Genomic DNA, 18056 nt, shown 5'->3' with positions numbered 1-18056 from the left:
GGATAAAAAGGGGACAAAATAAACAGATGCACAACATTTTCAAGAATGTCCCCAGAAGGCCAGATCGATCACTAGGTGGGGCTGTTGCTGACCGGTGCATCAGGTCATTCATCATTTGAATGTTCCGACTCAACTCGAGCGGAACCTTTGTTACATGTCCCATCTGTCGTCAGTTTCCCCTTCTTTCTAGATTACTACTGTAGATAGTACATTAAAAAACAACCATAACCTGACTATAAAGCTATTACATATTGGTGGCAATCAATCATATTAAATGGACTGAGAGCCCTGAGACTTGGCTAAAAATAAAGAAAGGATCTGAACTCTGCCATAATTTAAGCAAATGAATAACAGCAACATCGAGAGTTGATTCAGCTTAAAGCTGAACTGTTTATCCTAAATTGCCATCAAAGAGAAAAAAGGTAAAACCAATACAAAAAAATACATCGATTTCATATTCATACAATTTGTAGATTGTAGCACAGGTGTGCTAATTTCATTAAGACAGTTTGACTCCAAACTGCTCTGATAATAATTACTGTCATTACTAAACCCAAAAACAATATAATTAAACAGACCAGAGATTATTTTCATTAGTGTAATACCGATTATTTGTCCTTTCATAGAAACTGTTATAATTTTCTAATGTTATTTTAATCAGTCAAATGAAATGAAATGAATACTAGGACTTGTATGTAGGGTATAGTAAACTATAAACCAGATTGCGTCACTTTTCGCCTTTAAAAGAGTCCTCTTGATATTAGAAATTCTGAACTTGTTTTTCCCTTCACCAGGCACTTTCACAATATTGTTAAATGATCCAATTATGTATCCAACATTCAAACAAACGGGAACTGATAGCCACTGGTCTGCATTGTAGTTTGGAACCAGTGATAAACCAATTGGTTCCAATTAAGAACAACACAGAGCAGAATTAATAACAAGTGTACAGGTATTCCTTTCAGGAGACCCATAGAGTCGACACTCACCTTGGCGTGCTCACAGTCTACCTCACACAAGGAGCAGGTGTGAGGGTACACCTTTGGAGACTGTGCTGAGAAATCACATATCATGGTGGGAGTGGGCAACCTCTTGGTGGTCCCATGTGATTTCAAAACAGGATGTCTGGATGATGAGGAAGGGTCGTTCCACGTTTCTGATGAAGGCCTTGGTTTGGGGCCGTTCCTACTGTACTCTCGGTCTGAATGACGAGGTCTGTACAGTTTGGAAAATTCTCTCACAGGCGGCAGTCGTTTGTTCTTGTGAACCTCAAAGCTTGACCTGCAGTGATCCAGGTCTACGTGCTTGTTTGGTTCAAAGGGTTGCAGAGGAGCATGCCACCTTTCAGGCATGCTCTCTCCAACACTGCTGTCATCGCAGTCTTGACTAGCATGATCGTAGTCAGTGACTATTCCTGCAGACTGTGGAACACTGTGGAACCTGGGCACTTCTGGGGTTCGCAAATGTCCAGTACTTGGCAAGGAGCGGGCAGGAGGTGGCAGTATATCATGGATGACACGTGAGGCACTCTGAGAATATGAAGAGGAAGCCGCATTGTTCTGGCTTTTTGATTTATTCACCTGGAGAAACCGAAGGATGAAAGGTAAATTTTCAGGGTTTAGCTGATCTTCAGGATACTGACTCAGAACCTCGAGATCCTCGGTGGAGAGCCCCAAGGTAGCCAAGATACTCTCTGCACGTTCTGGGGTGTATAAACCTTGCTTATCCACACCTCCACCACTGCTATTTCCACCACCATGAGAGCCCCTAGTCTGAGGGGAAGGTGGGTCATAGACAGGGGCTTGCATCCAGGCCTGATTACCCATTGCAGAGTGGCTGCTCTGCGGCTGCTGGTTGACTGTGGAGGTAGGACTGGAAAACATTTGGCTCGGATTTGGCCGAGACCTTTGGTTATGGTTTGGCTGGTTCATAAGGTCCATGAGACAGCGGTCCACGTCCCCAGATCCCCTGGTAGCCATGGCCGGTACCAGCTCGTCAGGCAGATGGCTAGGAGGAGGGTACCTTTGCTGCTGCTGTTGATTTGCCTGCTGCTGGTGATGAGTAGGACCGGGCCTATTGGAGGAAGGCTGTGGCGGCCGCTGTTGCTGGCTGGGGTGGTGATACATTGTGTTGCAATGTTTAACCCCAACTCCCACACTTCTCAGCACACACTGTCTACTACTGAGATGTTCCTGGATACCAAGGAGACAACAATCACGCTGCCGCTATCATGCGGCACACTGGCTGCCAACAGTTTCAGCTGCTGGAGCAGTAGGTTACTGGCGGCCGAGCTGGGCCTGAGCTTCAGTCTGGACCAACTGTGCAGAGCTGCCACTGCAGCAGCACCAGCTGTAGGTCCAAAGAGGCAAGGGGCCTCTCTGGTGCCGTTTGTGGTGCCAAATGTTCTGCTGCTCTGGTCCAAACGGTCAGGGTGAACAAGACTGATTGTCTTTCTGTGAGCACAGCAAGGCTGGGAGATGGAAAACAGAAATATTAGATTAAAGATGAACAAGCTTTTCCTCTGAAGTCTGAAAATGTTTTGAGAAGAAGTCTTTGTCTGCAATATTAGGGTTGCCACCCATCCCCGTAAAAAAAGAAAAACAGAATCGTCCCGTATATGGAAATTAAAAGTGTCCAGTATTGAACTGATACAGGTCAGGACACACTGTGTTCCGTATTTTGAGGTTGGGGAATCAATATGAATGAAAGGGTGATTTATTTTAGAAATGACGGTAATTCTGCTGTCCTGCAACTGCTCCCCTTCTCGTTGTTGCGTGACCTGTGAGTCTGGGTCCGTGTCTGTAAATGTGCTCAGCTCATTGGCTCATTTACTCATGACATGACCAATGAGAGAAGCGCTTTCAGTGTTAAGATACGATCTCTGCTGCCGCCACACCAGGGGGTGCCAACTGCCAAGTCCGTTTATTTCCTGCAACGTTTCGCTTTATTTATTTTTTCCCAGAGTTGTGTATTTACGGGTTGCGGTTTTTTGGGCTCGTTTTAAAAAAATGTGGTGGCTCGTTTTGAAAATCTAACAAGCTACATTTCTTTGATGTATATAATATAAATAAATACTGGTTTGGGGGAGGGTGAATTACAGATTCACAGTTAATCTGGTGTCTCTACTTATTAAGCCCTGGCTAAAGCATGGGTGTAATAGTATAATAATTTAAAATGACCAAAACATTCATTCTTATATAGTAGTATAATAGTATAGTATAGTATAATTATAATAATGCATTGAATCTTTTTAGGATCAGGATTATATGGCCATCAATCATATTATTGGGCTTGTTTTTTCGGGGGTGGGTTGGCTTATATCTCTCACGAGAGTTGGCCCCACACCCTCCCTCCATTCAAAACCACAACAAGCCTGCAAGCATGAGTTGACAATGTGACGGTACTACTGGCTCAGAAGAACACAAGTTGAATTTATGTCTAAAGAAAACTCAGACCAGTCTGAAGCAACAGCACCCCCTACTGGTACTCTAAACAAAGTCCCATAGATTAGATAGTCCCATAGGCCCATAGGGACAGAGCTGTTCCTTGGAGTGGTTGCACCACTCAAAAACGAAAGACTGAGACATCAGAAGTATGGAAGTACAGTACAGTTTCAGCCACGGTAGAATCCACAAAGTAAACATTTTAAAGTGAGAAGCCGCATAGAAGCCAGGAGCAATGACACCGTTCCTTGTCTGCCAGAGGCCCCCAGACAGCTAACAGGTATTGTGAAATCATTGTCAAATCAAAGCGTGTTGATTTAAAAAAAAAAAAAAAACTCTGGTTGTTGTTAGGCTTGTAGTATGCAAATAGTTAAACCAGGGGTTTTCAACCCTTTTCATATGAAGGACCATTATTTGTTCCGCATTTGAGCAACGGACCACCATTTGATGAGATTTAGCCTCTCAGGCCAATAGGCCATGCAGATGTTTAACATGCAGATGTTTTAACAATAATTTAACTGTTGATATAACTGTTGAAACCAAATGGAACCTTATGGGTACATTTGGTTTCATTCTATGTTCTCAAGATTTAAGGATCTATATGTGGGTCCATTTCGTTAACAACCACCTGAAGGACCACTGGTGGTCCCCGGACGGTCCACTGCGAGAACCACTGAGTTAGTACTGGGCAGAGCCATCTAATAGAAGAGTTGCGATATTGAGGGGGCAGAAAACAGCCCGGTCACGTGGTTCATGTACTCACGCGAGCCCATAGACTCCAATGCATTCCGTAAACTTCCGGTTGTCCCCATTCAATAGAAGTCTATGTAGAAGACCCACCATTGGACTGGCCCCATGAAGTGAACCGAGTTTGCGTAACTCTGTCTTACTCTATGGCTCTGGTACTGGGTAACCAGAAGAGTGCACACCAGAAGCCCGTATGCTTTGGAAAATGGTCTGAAATAAGGTAAAGTACATTTGACATTTAAGGCCTAATTGCAACTATTACTATAACATTTGTGGACGTCATTATGGCATAAACAATAATGGGGACGGCTCAGAGTAGTGTCCATGATTGGGCTCACTTACTTCCTGGCCTACATATCCACAAGGAGGAGCAGTGCACCAAAGCATTATGGAAATTGTAGTCGAGGAAGCAAGTGCCCAGTATGCATGTCTTGCATGACATCTAAAACCACATATTACACACATAAAGACCACAGGAAAGTGTTCTAAAACGTCATCATAAACATATATTATTTTAGCAAAAAGGGTGAAGTGTCCCTTTAAGTCGAGGGGCTGCGAAAAGTGAGCTATCAAGCAAATGAGCTAGCCTCCAGTTTCCTAATGCTAACGTGTAACACTAACGTTGCAGTGGCTGCTCTGTGATCATCATGTTAAAACAACAAGCTTAATAAACGTGCGGGTTCAAGTCACTACAGCACAGCTTCCAGTCCACGCGTGTAAACAACGCAATAATATAATGTGCAAAAATCAATGTAAACAGTGCGCATGCATGTAAGACAACTTCTCTTCCCCGTGTGTGCTAAAGACCATTTGACTTTACTTTATGTATCCCACACATGCATTGTGATTCACAACCTCTATTTCATTACAACACAGATAGCTCTGGTCCATATCTCTAATGCCTGCAAAGGCATTAGAGATATGGACCAGAGTCCAGAGCTACAACACAGACATATAATTGTACCTTTTTTATCACGTATTGTATTAATGTGGAACTCCTTGGATGTGTGTGTGTCAGGATGTTTGTTTATTCTCCTCAGACGCAGAGCGACGCACTTTCAGCTCAGGCTTTCTTCTTCTTGTGAATTTCCGGCAGTCTAGATGCCTTAGTTCCGGCACATTGCGGCCTCCCACTGGTCGGGAGTGCGTGAATCTGTGTCCGGAGAACTCGCCAGTTTACCATCTCGCCGCGGCGAAAAGTGGAGAGCACTCGCCGCGAATTAAAAGAAAAAGTGAAGATATGTCGTCGGAACTGTGGACAGCTCTCGCCGGGATCTGTGGGCAGCTCGCCGGACAGCTCTCCGCGATGTGATATGATCATATGATATACATTTTAGAGTAAAACAGACACAGAAAACTGGGCATAGGAGGGGATAGCACCCCTCAAAAAAGGTGAATGAATTTAGTTTTGGATAAAGATAACAGAATGCTAGTGGGAAGTTGGAACATGTCCTTAAGTTCCACTTACCCCAGTAGCGCTCCACCCCATCCTTGGCCCAGTTATTTTCTCCAGCTACAAAAAATCTATTACAGGTCATGCTGTCCCTGATGATTCAGAATGATTTTTGATTCCCTGTTGACTTGCGTTACCAATTTACCTGACCAGAGAGTAGGCCTACAGATGGATTATCAAATCCATGCTCCCTGGCCAGGGAGCCCATGGATGGGTTTTAAATCAAGAACTGTGTATCTTTATGAAACTGACACTTATTACTGTATATGTCCTTTTAATGAAGTCTCTAAAACATCATGTCATTATTAGCGCTATGGACAGATCGGATGACGAACAAATTAAAGAATTAGCACATAAGAGGAATATTGCTATTAGCAATATTCCTCTTATGTGCTAATTCTTTAATTGTTTGGCCTTCCTTATGTGCTAATTCTTTAATTGTTTGGCCTTCCTTATGTGCTAATTCTTTAATTGTAAAATCTTACAATTAAGCATACAAAATGCACAAAAGAAAAAGACAAGATCTTTTTTACTTCAATTAAAAAATCAGACCCGTCTGAAGTGAGTGGTGCGGTACTGTACAAGCCGTCCTCCCTGGCCTGTGTGTGTGTCTGTGTTTTAGGCTGTGCAACAGTTACACTGGTGAACAAATGCTATAACGCTATTTTCGTGCTCGGACACAGGGACCCAGCCACACACAGCTGTCTATAGGAGTGGTTGCACCACTCAAAAAGAGGACGTCCCACTTTAACATGTGGATGTACTCTAGAAAGATGCAGGAGCGTAAGGTACCAACGAGCTGGCCAGATGTATGGAGTATAATGGCATCGTGCTGGTGTCCATAATATGATGGCACATGTGTCTGAATAAACAAGTCAATGTATCAGGGTTGAGGGTTCCACTGTCATGAAATTCCTGGAAATATTTTTTTATTCGAAAAGCGGTTTTCCAGGCCAGGAATTCAAGGTTTGGAATGAATCAAATGTTTTGGAAAATGCTTGGATATACATTGTTTTTGGTTGATATTAAAAACATGTCCCAAAACATGTCACGTAAGATGTAGTGCTGTGAAATAGATCTACAAGATAACATGTTCCACCGTGACACGTTCTTGTCACGTGACACTGGTAACAATGAATTTAATTCAATAGTAATATCAAATACGCACCGATAAGAGCAAATGAGAGGGTTCATGTGCACATTGTTTTATTGCATGGAAGGGAAAAAAAACCAGATCAGACTTTCATTCATTTTCATTCAGCTTGCGTGAGCACCAATTACAATCCTCAGTGCCAATTTATCCATTTGTAACATTCTCAGAGTTACAGTAAATTAACCCTGAGGACTTAACTGTGTATACACACACTGGGCTGCTCAATTCATACAACTCAAAAGTGATGCCAGAAGAATATGTACAGTAGACTGATGGCCTCCTGACAACAAAACAAAAGCGCAGCATGGTAAGTGAAGGGTCAATCAGTTAAACACAAGTACACAGAGTTAGTAATAAAATGCCCCTTCAGGGATACCACTTTACAGTGTTGAGGACAAACAGCAGAACTGAACAGGCGATGATGATGGCACCAACCACTGTTGGTGTGAAACGCTACATTTTCATCATTTTACAAATAAAATAAAGTGGTCAGACAATTAGCCACGGCCAGGGCTAAATGGCCAGCAAAACACATGATCCTGCACCATTCAGCTTTATCATAAAATAAATGAGCAATTCCAGTGCATAAGAATTACTGGTAACTTCGTGTTGTCTCCAAAACAAATACAAAAACAAATCATGGAATGGATAGTACCTATAGTAACAAATAACTAGGATGCTCTTGTAGCCAACAATATTAAAAGGAAAATACTAAATACTGTAGCAGCATAAAACATTTGACCATATTTCCGAGCATGCATTTATAATATTTCAGACTGGCATTTGACTTGGAATGGTGGGTATTGTAGGTATGCTATATGGACCATCTGGGTGGCCCTGTCCAGAATTTAGACTACTTTTGAAATGTTTTAGTAATGCACAGTCAAATCTGTAGTTATTTGAACTCTGACGGGTCCCTTGAAAGCCAAGGGTATGAAACCGTGGACTGATTTGTTTCTTAGCTTTCCAGTACAGGTTAAAAACTACAGCAGGGTACACTCTCAAAGTTAAATTAACGTTTTTGTCTGATCAGCCTGTTACAGTATGGACTGGAGAATAGTGTGTAAATAGTATTTTTTTTCACTCACATTCTGCCTACTTTGCAGTTTTTAATGTAAGCTGTTGGGATGAAAATTATTGCCTGCATGATACAGTCTTAATTTAACACCATGGTGCTGAACTTGCACAACAATCAAAAGTTTAAAATGGTGGACGGTACAGACTATTCTGCTGACGTCGTTTGCTAAACACAAACAAAATGAATTAATGCTAGAAATAAAAGGAATGTCAAAACATGCATGCTCATCTCAGCATGTCCTGAAAGGCATTCCACAGTAAATGACCTTGGCTTTAACACCACCACCACCTGGCTCCCTGGTGTTGCACCCCTTAAACTTCATTTACATGCCAGCACGGCAAGGTTTTGCGATAGAAAAAAACCCCTCAAACATCTACTTATGTACATTTTAGAATTAAATTTATATTAAAATCTTTAAAAATGCAATTTAGCAAATTAGATTAGGTATGTTACAAAAAAAAGAAGGAAAAAGTCAAAATTCTAAACGAAATTACAAAACATCTTCCCTTATTCGTCAATTTCACTGCATGGTTTCACTAAATCAGGATGTATTCAGTCAAACGTCATGTTTTAATGGGTTCAGAAATGGAAATGACAATGCCATGAACCCACACAAACTGCACATCTACACAACATATTCACAAGCCTTTGAATTGATCTAAACGTTGGCTCCACTTACATCCTCAAAGAAACACATGCTCCACAATCTCTAAAGGTCAACTTAGGCTTTGCACGATGAGTGTCAAGTGATGGGTCGCATGATGAAAGTGACATCAAAACAACACACAAAATGTGTCAACGTAGGCCTTCTGAGGGTGTCGCAGATGCCTACATAAGATGTTGCATACTCTTAATTGTTTGAGAAGATTAAATAATTATGGCGATGCTTTCGGAGAGTTGCAGTCTTTATGCTCCATTACTAAACGAAATGTTGAGACGCATCGTTTGACACTTGTCGCTCAAAGCATACACTAACCATTAAGGACTTTACACGTGCGACTATATTCGTGCGGTTAATTTGCCTGAAACAAAATGTTTTCGCAAATATAAAGAGACAGTTTTTATTCAAAATGAGTTTGGGTTTTCACCGCAAATTAAGGCATCAACCTGTATGAATGAGGCATTAAACTATATGAATATTTATGGGAAATTCTCGCGAGCAATTTCTGGACAGTTTATTTGTCGTGCCCCTGGTGTATAAAGACCTTTAAGCGTACACATGCTCACTGTTTCGCTTTCAAAATGGAACATCCCACTTGGCACCCATATTTGGGACAATAAGCGGAAATGTAAAGACAATTCAAAACAATTTCACAAAATCTACAAGCACACAAAAAGCTGCAGTGCGTTGTGAGCTTATAGATCTGCTATTTTTTGTTATTCGTCATACAAGTAGCATACATAGTTATTAAGTTCACACTTATGGTTCCTCTACTGCCGGACAGTCAGGGTGCATGGATTTGAAATGGAGAGCTTTAGTGTTATAGTCTGTAATCTGCTTCAGAGGGCTTTCCACCCTGCCGAAAACAAAAATAACATTCCTTTGAAAATATGAATCCCATGTCGGTGTAGAAACATTGTGGAGGACTCGGAGGAGTGAAGAAACGCTTAAAAAAAACGAGAGAGCAAAAGAAAACAACGAGGAATAGAAGTTAGGATGAAACATTTCATCCCAAACAGCCGAGGCGTTCCGAGAGAGATCCTTATTTGTCCTTCTTTGATTCCAAATCCTCCACCTGGGCGCCTTCCTGCTCTGGCTCCTCCTCCTCGAGGACGGGCGGGAACTGCGATTGGATGGCCTTGTCGCCCTTGACTTTGTTGAGCTTCTTGGATTTCTGGTAGAGCTCGTTGATGTTGAACTCTCTGATGATGTTCTCCTGTTGGGAAGGAAGGGAGAAGGTTTGTTCAAATAGAACAGTGGTTCCAAAAGCTTTTATAGAACAGTGGTTCCAAAAGCTTTTATAGCCCACGGCCCAAAAGAGAAATTAGACGTTAGCCCGGGACCAAAACTAGTGAAAATAGCAACATCTACAAGCTCACAATGCGTCACTTCACGCTGCATGTGATCGCTGTGGTCAGGTGGCCATATCAATTTGGGGGTGCTCGACACAAACATTTTTGAGAACCTATTTCCCCACTGTAGCTGTCCCAGCAATGGGTATTTTGTAATATTCTATTTTATTGCTGACCTTTCTGAAATATGTGAACATTATATGTATGTTTATTTAGGTACATTGTATTTGCATGCTGTGTGTGGTGCCTGGTCCTTTATTGCTGTTCATTATGACCTAGAAGGGCATGCAGGAGCAGAGCCCTGTGATTAGAGTGAGGCAGCATTGATTGCACCTGTGTGAGCTGAACTCAGTCAGAACAAGCTTGAGTTTCAGTGGTGCAAGGAGCTCTTCCCACATCAAAAAAGAGTGTCCTTAAATAAAGAATATAAGAGAAGATAACGTAGCTCTCCTAAAATAATCTGCAGAAGGCGCAACACGGTATGTTACATGTTGTTTTCTTTGTAAACAGTGTTGTAATTCTGTCGATCGTTTGTGTACATCTCATTGTGTTTGTTTACATATAATACAGACATGATGATTGACTGACAAGGACATTCATATTTCATTGTGTTTAAAAGGATATTGTTATGTTTTGTGTTGCAGTTTTTCACATTGTCTTGGGGAAATAAACAACCTCGTGATATCAGTTGGAGCGTTTGTTATTCTGCTGGTTATACCCACACACACCTCTGTAAAGCTCCAGGACACTGCTCTGCCCTTCTTGTCCACCTGGGGGCGCCTCATCACCTCCTTCCCTCCCTGAAAAAGCACCAAGGAAGGCAGCTGCTTGGACAGAGGGGAGGCGGACACTCTGTACCTGGAGAAAGAAAGACAGAGGCCGGGATGAAATAAGGGAATTTAATATTTTCTACCACCATCCTCTGGGATGAGGAGCTGGGAAGAGATCATGTTTATATGACATGAACATTCATCTATTAACTGAAAGACAAGAAAATACTTACTTTTTGGACACCTCTCCATATCGTCCAATATCCACTTTTCCAAACTTGAGGCCGGCACAATTATACCTGAAATGTTGAGTGAGTATATATAAATGACTTAATGACCGTCCTAGACTAGAAAACATGGCATCTCTATAATCATTTTGCAGACGCTGATCGCATTGGGGGGGAAATAATTAAGAAAAAGGTTTGAAATAAATATTGTCACAGTCACAAATTATTTCCGTTAAGCAACTAATTACTAATCTTACTTTAGGGAGAGATCAGCATAGACTGATGCAAAGGACTGGCACTCTGGAGACCAGTTGGCGAAGAACTCCACGATCCACGTCACTCGACTGTCTCTCTCCAACTCGTCCTGAATGTACAGACACAGGTGAGAACATCGTTAGGATCATGGCAATTATTTTGGCGTTTGGACATGCAGACAAGTTGAGGTGCATTGGCGCAAGCAGTCGCGGCACCGTGAAATTGACACGAAATAAAATCTCACGACTGAAAATGTTTGTATGACCAAGTCCTAAATATGCACCGATTCCTGAACAATTAAAACAATATCTAAAACGATGTAATATTGTCCCTGCTGTAAACCAGATGAAAGAAATTAACCGTTGCTTTTTTATGAAATATCCGAGCGCGACTATTAAAGATGTTATAGAAGATGCTTCGGAACGTATTGATAGTTTAACCACATCAAATGCTCTAAAATAATAACCGACGATCTACAAGGTCTTAATGTGACGCAGGCGTCTATTCTCGCTGCACAACATGCCTCCAAAGACGACATGATGGCTTCTATGGAATCAAGAAGACTGCATCAACATGTTCCGTTTTTTCTTTTTAGGTGTAGGCATAGGCAATAGTCATTGTGCCATTTCATCTTCCCTGCACATTTGTCTGTGTTGCCAGTGCCACTGCTGTATACCCTACCCGCCCTCCTGTTGATGAGGAGCCCCCACCTCCGTCCTACTCCTCCCGTTCAACAGGCACCACCACGGTACGTACAAACCCCACCTCCGGACCACGGCCCACAGGATTTGCAGGTTGTGCAGGATCACTCCTGCACATTTGGTTGTGCAGGATCACTCCTGCACAACCCTAACGACACATGCTTTAACTACAATACGACATAAGACACCGTTTGACAAAAGTGTATTGTAACCCAGGTCATGGAAACTGGTTACTAATGCAGAAATGGAGCAAGTGAACACTACTGTACACACTACTGTACCTCACAGTGTAGTTGGACTGTCATTGACTCAAGCACATACACCTGTGTGGTTACATTGGGTTTATTGACTGTGAATTGACGTGTATTGTATTTAGATTTGAAGGCCATTGTAATTTCATCTGTACTGGGATTAAGAGTTTATGGATCCATAGTTCATTAATATTCATACTTGCCATACAGTTAAAAAGATATTTACAATTAATTATTGTATTGCCATCTACGCTTATAAACATTCATGCCAGCTACGTGTATAAGCGTAGACAACCGTTTAGTCGCTGTCCGTCTGTTTACCTTTTAGCATTGCTCCGGCTAGTACTATAGACCACCTCCGCAGTTTTTAAATCCAGCTCTGTCGAGCCTCCATTATAACCCGATTTTCAGAGAGCCGTATCTCCAAATAAAGGTTCGAGAGCCGTCCACACCCGACGATTGTAAATCCTTTGTGAGTTTGTATCGCATAGCTGAAAAACATTAGCTGGTTGTACTGCTAGCTAAAGGCTGTGAGCTAATGCCAGTGGTGTTGTTCCCCTTCCGGAGGCCCCCACCTTCCTGTTTAACCCGGAAGGACAACAAGCTCCGTATAGTGGGCCTGGACGGGTGGCATATGCTGCAGTAACAGCATGCTAACACTAGGGGCAGTAAAGGAGTTAGAAATATCTACAATTAAAAGCAGTGGTGTCATGCTCGTAGAACGCAGTACCACGCTGTGGTACCAGTATGTTTTTGACGTGCACACGCAGGGACGGAACGGTGCATGTGCGTGCTAGAATGCGTCCCCCTAGATTGAAGATGCACCTAACGCACCTGGTGACGCAAGGTTCTTCTTGTTGTTCTGCACACAAGAAGAATGCCTCCTCCTCCATCAAAGAACAGATTCATTCGTCCAAAGCAAACTTTTTAGTTTCGCAGTGCAGTAAAGATGTTTATCGGACTATTTTAAGACTACTTTTGTGTTTGTGTCTAAAACTCTCACACACTGTTCAACAATAGGCTTAGGCTATATCAGCTGTTCTGTGTGCATGCCGTGATGCACACATACATCATTAAAACGCTGTGGTACCAGTAATAAAAACCCCATGACACCACTGGTTAAAAGGATACTAACTAAAAAGATACTTACCAGGGTGCACTCGATGATAAAAACCTGACGATAAAAAGGTAGATTAAAACCCATAGGTTCAAACCCATAGGACCTGTAGCCTAAATTAAAGGGTATTTCACCCCAATTTTTGAGAGATCATAGTGATCTGATCACTGACTACACTGTTTGAGCTCATTGTTATTGTTTACTGTTGTTTACTGTACTCCATTATACACAGGTATTGCCGGTACACGTGTTACAGTATCCACACGATAAGAAAAAGCAACAAAAAGACCACAGAATATATATTTTCCCAGTGGATAAACGATAGCTTTGAAGAGACCTTCTCTTCATCAACCAGTGCAGAGCTTTTGTAAATGAGATGGATCGGTGCATGCTTTAGCGTTTTTACTCACATCGATGGTTTTATCACTGAAGTACTTGATGTATTCTGGTCCCATGTAGAGAGGAGGCTTACACACCATCAGAAACACTGCAACAACACAAACCATTCATTCAACAGTGTAGTATTAGTAGTATATCCGAGGCCTGTGTGCACGAGAGACCCACACTGTATCACAGTCACTGCATACATACAGGCTATATAATATGCTGGTGCTGTAGTTATATTTATATAGTTGAAATAATGATGAAATAGATCTACATTACAACAGCAATCACAAACCCCTACACAAATGTATTATATATACATATATCTTCGTGTTTAAGCACAAAATACATTTTGAGAACACACACATTGTGTGTGTTCTCAAGTGTGCACGCTGTGCGGGGCCCCATACAAAATCATTCGACAGTTGTGGCCCCTGGAATAATCTAGTTGAGACAAATTTGGAACTGGAATGCAATGCAATTGAAGTTGATAATTAACTTTGTGGGGTTCTCTCTCCTGATTGGATCAAATTGGTAACCTGACCTGAACATTTATTTTCTGTTTGCTAAGGACCTGGAGAGACAGGTGTCTAACTAATGAGTTAGTTTCCATCATCAATATAATAAACGGTAAACATTTGCTCTCTCTGTCAGATTTAAGTCGACACCGTCTACATACTTATGAAAACACACATGACACAAACGGTAAAGTACTGACCTATGCAGAGGGTCAGGTAGAGCAGACCCATCCTGATGTCCAGTCTGAAGAACAGGATCGTGTTGGCCACCTTACTGAACAGAATGATGTTGCCCACATGCTGCTCCACCGTGACTGACACACACACACACACACACACACACACACACACACACACACACACACACACACACACACACACACACACACACACACACACACACACACACACACACACACACACACACACACACACACACACACACACACACACACACATTAATAAAACAAGTATATGAATAGCTGAATGAGTATAGAGGCTATCTGGGAATCAGAAGGTCCTACTGTATATATAGTGTCCCTGAGTAAGACACTTAGGGCTGTATTTTGCGTGTCTTAAGTACCAGGTATTATTACCTAACTTGAGTAAACTAAAGACCTGGAGGCGTGATCAATGCTCTTTGGACACTCAGAATAGCCAAATGGCATTGATCACGCCTCCAGGTCTTTAGTTTACTCAAGTTTGGTAATAAGACCTGGTACTTAAGACACTCAAAATACAGCCCTTGATGTTTTTCACCTCTATTCTTATTATTCATGTAGTCTCGTGTTGCCAGACGATCATCGATCTCTGCCTACCGATAAGTCTGGCAGACATCAAACAGGTAGTTGGTGAAACTGTGCCGAGAACAGCCTCAAAACAAACCTACGCACACTTCTCTTTGGAAACCAAACCAATCACATCACTATCCCCGTGTCTTTTCTCTTTGTTTACTTTTCACCCAGTTGTAGCATCAAAAGTGGAGATGGTCATCAGTCTCTCTAGCTGAGTGAAACGTTTAATCGACTGACATGCGAGTCCATTATGTAACTGCAATGCGTCAGAGCTTATACAAAATAATAATTTCTCCGACGCCCGTTGTGATGTGGCAAATAAAGCAAAGCTGAAGTGAAGTTGAAGCTACTGTAGGTGAACAGCTGTAGGCGTGTAGAAATTAAATGTGACATCGTGTACTTACTGGCTCTCCTGTTCTTCATCATGACGATGGCACTCAGAAACATCAGGATCTCCACCTCTCTCTGGAAGACAATAGGAGAGATTGTTATCAGCGTTTCTCCATCTGTACTACACACATACCCCTCCCTCCAGACCCTGACATACATTAACTCATCGCAGGTGCTGTTTGCGGTGTCAACAGCAAACAGCAACCTCTCTGTTCAGATAGTGGCTCTCAAACGGAGCCTCAAGGGCTCCCAATATTGCTCTGAAAGGACACCTACGGATGGCTGCAATTCGAAACTGGCCCCCGTAAATAAAGTCAGTCCTGTTATTGTAATGTAATTCTATGCCAAATCTAATAATATTTTTATGAGGGTCCCTGGCACAAAATCTTTTCAACTGGTGACATTTCATGCCCCTTGACATGAAAATGATTGAGAAGCACCAATGTGTCCTCTCCTCCATTTCTTTGTGACAAGAAAAGTACCACAACCTTCATGGAAGGTCCACGGCTGGAACATAAGTCACACTAACGTCTTAAGAGTTACAGGTCCATTTACGATAGTTCCATTTGTACACAGTACTCAAAGAGTTAAATTAAAACCAGGCTTTTTACAGTATGAATATGCATCTCCCCTCCAATATAATGCATCATGGGTCCATTAGTTCTGCTAAATGTTATATCGGTCTCAGAAAGTGCTCCCCAGGCCTCCACTATAATGCAGACAGGCCTAGGTCTGTCATTATATTGTATCCCGGTCAGAATATATCAAATATGATAAGGTCTACAGCCTGTAGACCTGACATTTTGTACCGATAGGCCTATCATAATGTGTCCTCCTCTCATGAGTGCATAAAGTAAACATTGTTTTACAGTTTTTCCAGACAAAAAAATCTTAAAACAATAGGCCTAATACACATGTTAAATCTAATCTACCTGGTTTAAAAACCATGGGTACTGAACATACATTCCTGACATGGACACAACATTTGGCAAACTAATAGGCCCAATTAGGGACTCTTCTGACCTTGGAACGACCTACACACACCACCATATCTTGTCATTGTCCTGATATATCATCATCATAGCAGAAGATCTATACCAGCTTAACCGACCACATAGTAATCTTGTAGATCTGATATGATGGATGCCACCAGTCAGTGATGCCATGCCATCATTATTCATAACAGTGGTTTTCAACCAGTGGTCCGGGGACCACCAGTGGTCCTTAAGGGGGTCCAGGACAGTGGGACCCAGCTAAATGATGGAGTTGGTATACCAAATGGAACTTTATCTTTAACTCGTCTTGAGTGTATATAAAATGTTTTACGCTCTCTTGAGTTAAATATTGTTAAACATGTGTACTACTTAATTTACAAGAATTCTACACAATTAGAGAATGTAGAATTGGTATGCTGACCTATGGTATACCAACATCAATACTAATACAGCATGGAATTGTGGACAAAGTCTTATCCAACGACAACACAGTATATAAGTTTTGGGTCTGATCGGCTAAATCTCATCAAATGGTGGACCGTGGCCCAAATGCCGAACAAATAATGGAACATGAAAAGGGTTGTAAGCCACCGTCATAACTCATAACAGATCGCTTTGGTGGGTGCCACTGCCACCCATTGTCTACTCATCTACTGCTCTTCCATCGTTCGGATCACAGCATCACACACACTTACTTACCCAGTCAAAGTCGCAGGAGTTGCCGTCCTCTCTCTGAGTGTCCAGGCGGTCACAGACGCCGGGTGTTTTGCGGACGGCCAGGAAGGCGACGGACATGAAGAGAGAGGCCACATAGTAGGGCTTCAGCAGCCACTTGTACACCTGCGGCAGATGATAGAGGAACGCCAACAGGGGCGTCAGCAGCGCCATGGTGGTTCTGGGTCTTACGAAACCTTCTAATATATATTAGACTAAAAGAACTGGAATGATAATGCTAAGGCTAACTGTGTGTCTATTGTGTTGTGTGTGTGAGCTGCTGCTTTGCTATGGTGACTGAGCTGAGCTGAGAATTAAAACACCCCGGAAGGAAGTGGCGGAGGTCACCGAGGACGAAGTGCTGAAGATCGGCGCAGATTGGCTGCTTAGGAGACTCGGTCGGTGCGCATTGGTTGACAGGTTTGGTTTTTATTTGCTGTTCCGTGCTCATATCCGGCCTAGAGACCACCTACTGTATCTGGTGGTTTATCGGTTTTATCTTGGAGTTATGTGCTTGCACACTGACTGTTTCCGTATCCGCTCTCGACCGGATATGCACGTTGTAAAGCGAGTTGATGTCCAGTCTATGAGTCTAGTCATATGAGCCTATCAGGCATCGCCAGACGGTAAGGAAAGGAAATGTACTATTGTTTACCCAGGGTAACTGGACTAAGCTCAAGAACTTGTTTACAGCCGGTCCAGAATGGGACCAATGGTCCGCCGGACCTAGCCCTGAAACATGACTGCCATGATGATTATCATGACAACAACAACAACACTCGTATGAATACGAGAGTCAAGAACCTGGGCTACGCCGGACCCAAAAAGGGTTTTTACAAAAGTATACTTCATCAGTTCACTTTTAAAAGTATCAATACTGCAATGTAGGAATACTCTGTTACAAGTAAAAGTAGGCTACTCATTATGCAGACTGTCCCATTTAATGTTTACACACACACAAGATATCAATCATTTTATTTTTCTATCTTCTATGTACCGAGAGATCACTCGATACAGCTATACAAGTGCAGGAATATACACAATGATAATTCG

General features: G+C 42.2%; 2 protein-coding genes across 2 annotated transcripts in view; both read right to left on the bottom strand.

The window, feature by feature from the left end:
* Positions 1-5235, bottom strand: part of LOC308312506 (uncharacterized protein) — a 31818-nt gene extending 26583 nt beyond the window's left edge. Inside the window, exons 1-2 of the mRNA XM_080759115.1 lie at positions 5155-5235; positions 990-2470 (exon numbers count right to left, since the gene is read on the bottom strand). Coding sequence (XP_080615241.1) covers positions 990-2126 — 1137 coding nt within the window. The 5' untranslated portion in view covers positions 2127-2470; positions 5155-5235. The remainder of the gene's footprint in view (positions 1-989; positions 2471-5154) is intronic.
* A 1592-nt stretch (positions 5236-6827) lies between these two features.
* On the bottom strand, positions 6828-17288 carry LOC308312645 (thioredoxin-related transmembrane protein 2-B). Its single transcript, XM_080759308.1, has 8 exons — positions 16989-17288; positions 15309-15369; positions 14311-14424; positions 13619-13695; positions 11142-11248; positions 10891-10956; positions 10616-10745; positions 6828-9751 (listed from the first exon to the last, which is right to left on the bottom strand). The coding sequence occupies exons 1-8, from the start codon at positions 17175-17177 to the stop codon at positions 9578-9580; spliced, it is 918 nt and encodes a 305-aa protein (XP_080615434.1). The 5' UTR covers positions 17178-17288; the 3' UTR covers positions 6828-9577.
* Between the last annotated feature and the right edge of the window lie 768 nt (positions 17289-18056).

Source organism: Protomyctophum bolini (assembly GCF_963924005.1).
Source record: "Protomyctophum bolini genome assembly, chromosome: 3".
NCBI classification, from domain to species: Eukaryota; Metazoa; Chordata; class Actinopteri; order Myctophiformes; family Myctophidae; genus Protomyctophum; species Protomyctophum bolini.
This window is presented reverse-complemented; position numbering and strand designations above follow the sequence as displayed.

Bases quoted from the DNA above. Each gene is read 5' to 3' on its own strand.
- LOC308312645 (XM_080759308.1), bottom strand. From the start codon at position 17,177: ATGGCGCTGCTGACGCCCCTGTTGGCGTTCCTCTATCATCTGCCGCAG. The intron at 11,249-13,618 runs GTGAGTAAAAAC...CTGTACATTCAG, and splicing joins TCAGTGATAAAACCATCGAT to GACGAGTTGGAGAGAGACAG. The intron at 9,752-10,615 runs GTGTGTGTGGGT...CCTTCCCAACAG, and splicing joins TGTCCTGGAGCTTTACAGAG to GAGAACATCATCAGAGAGTT.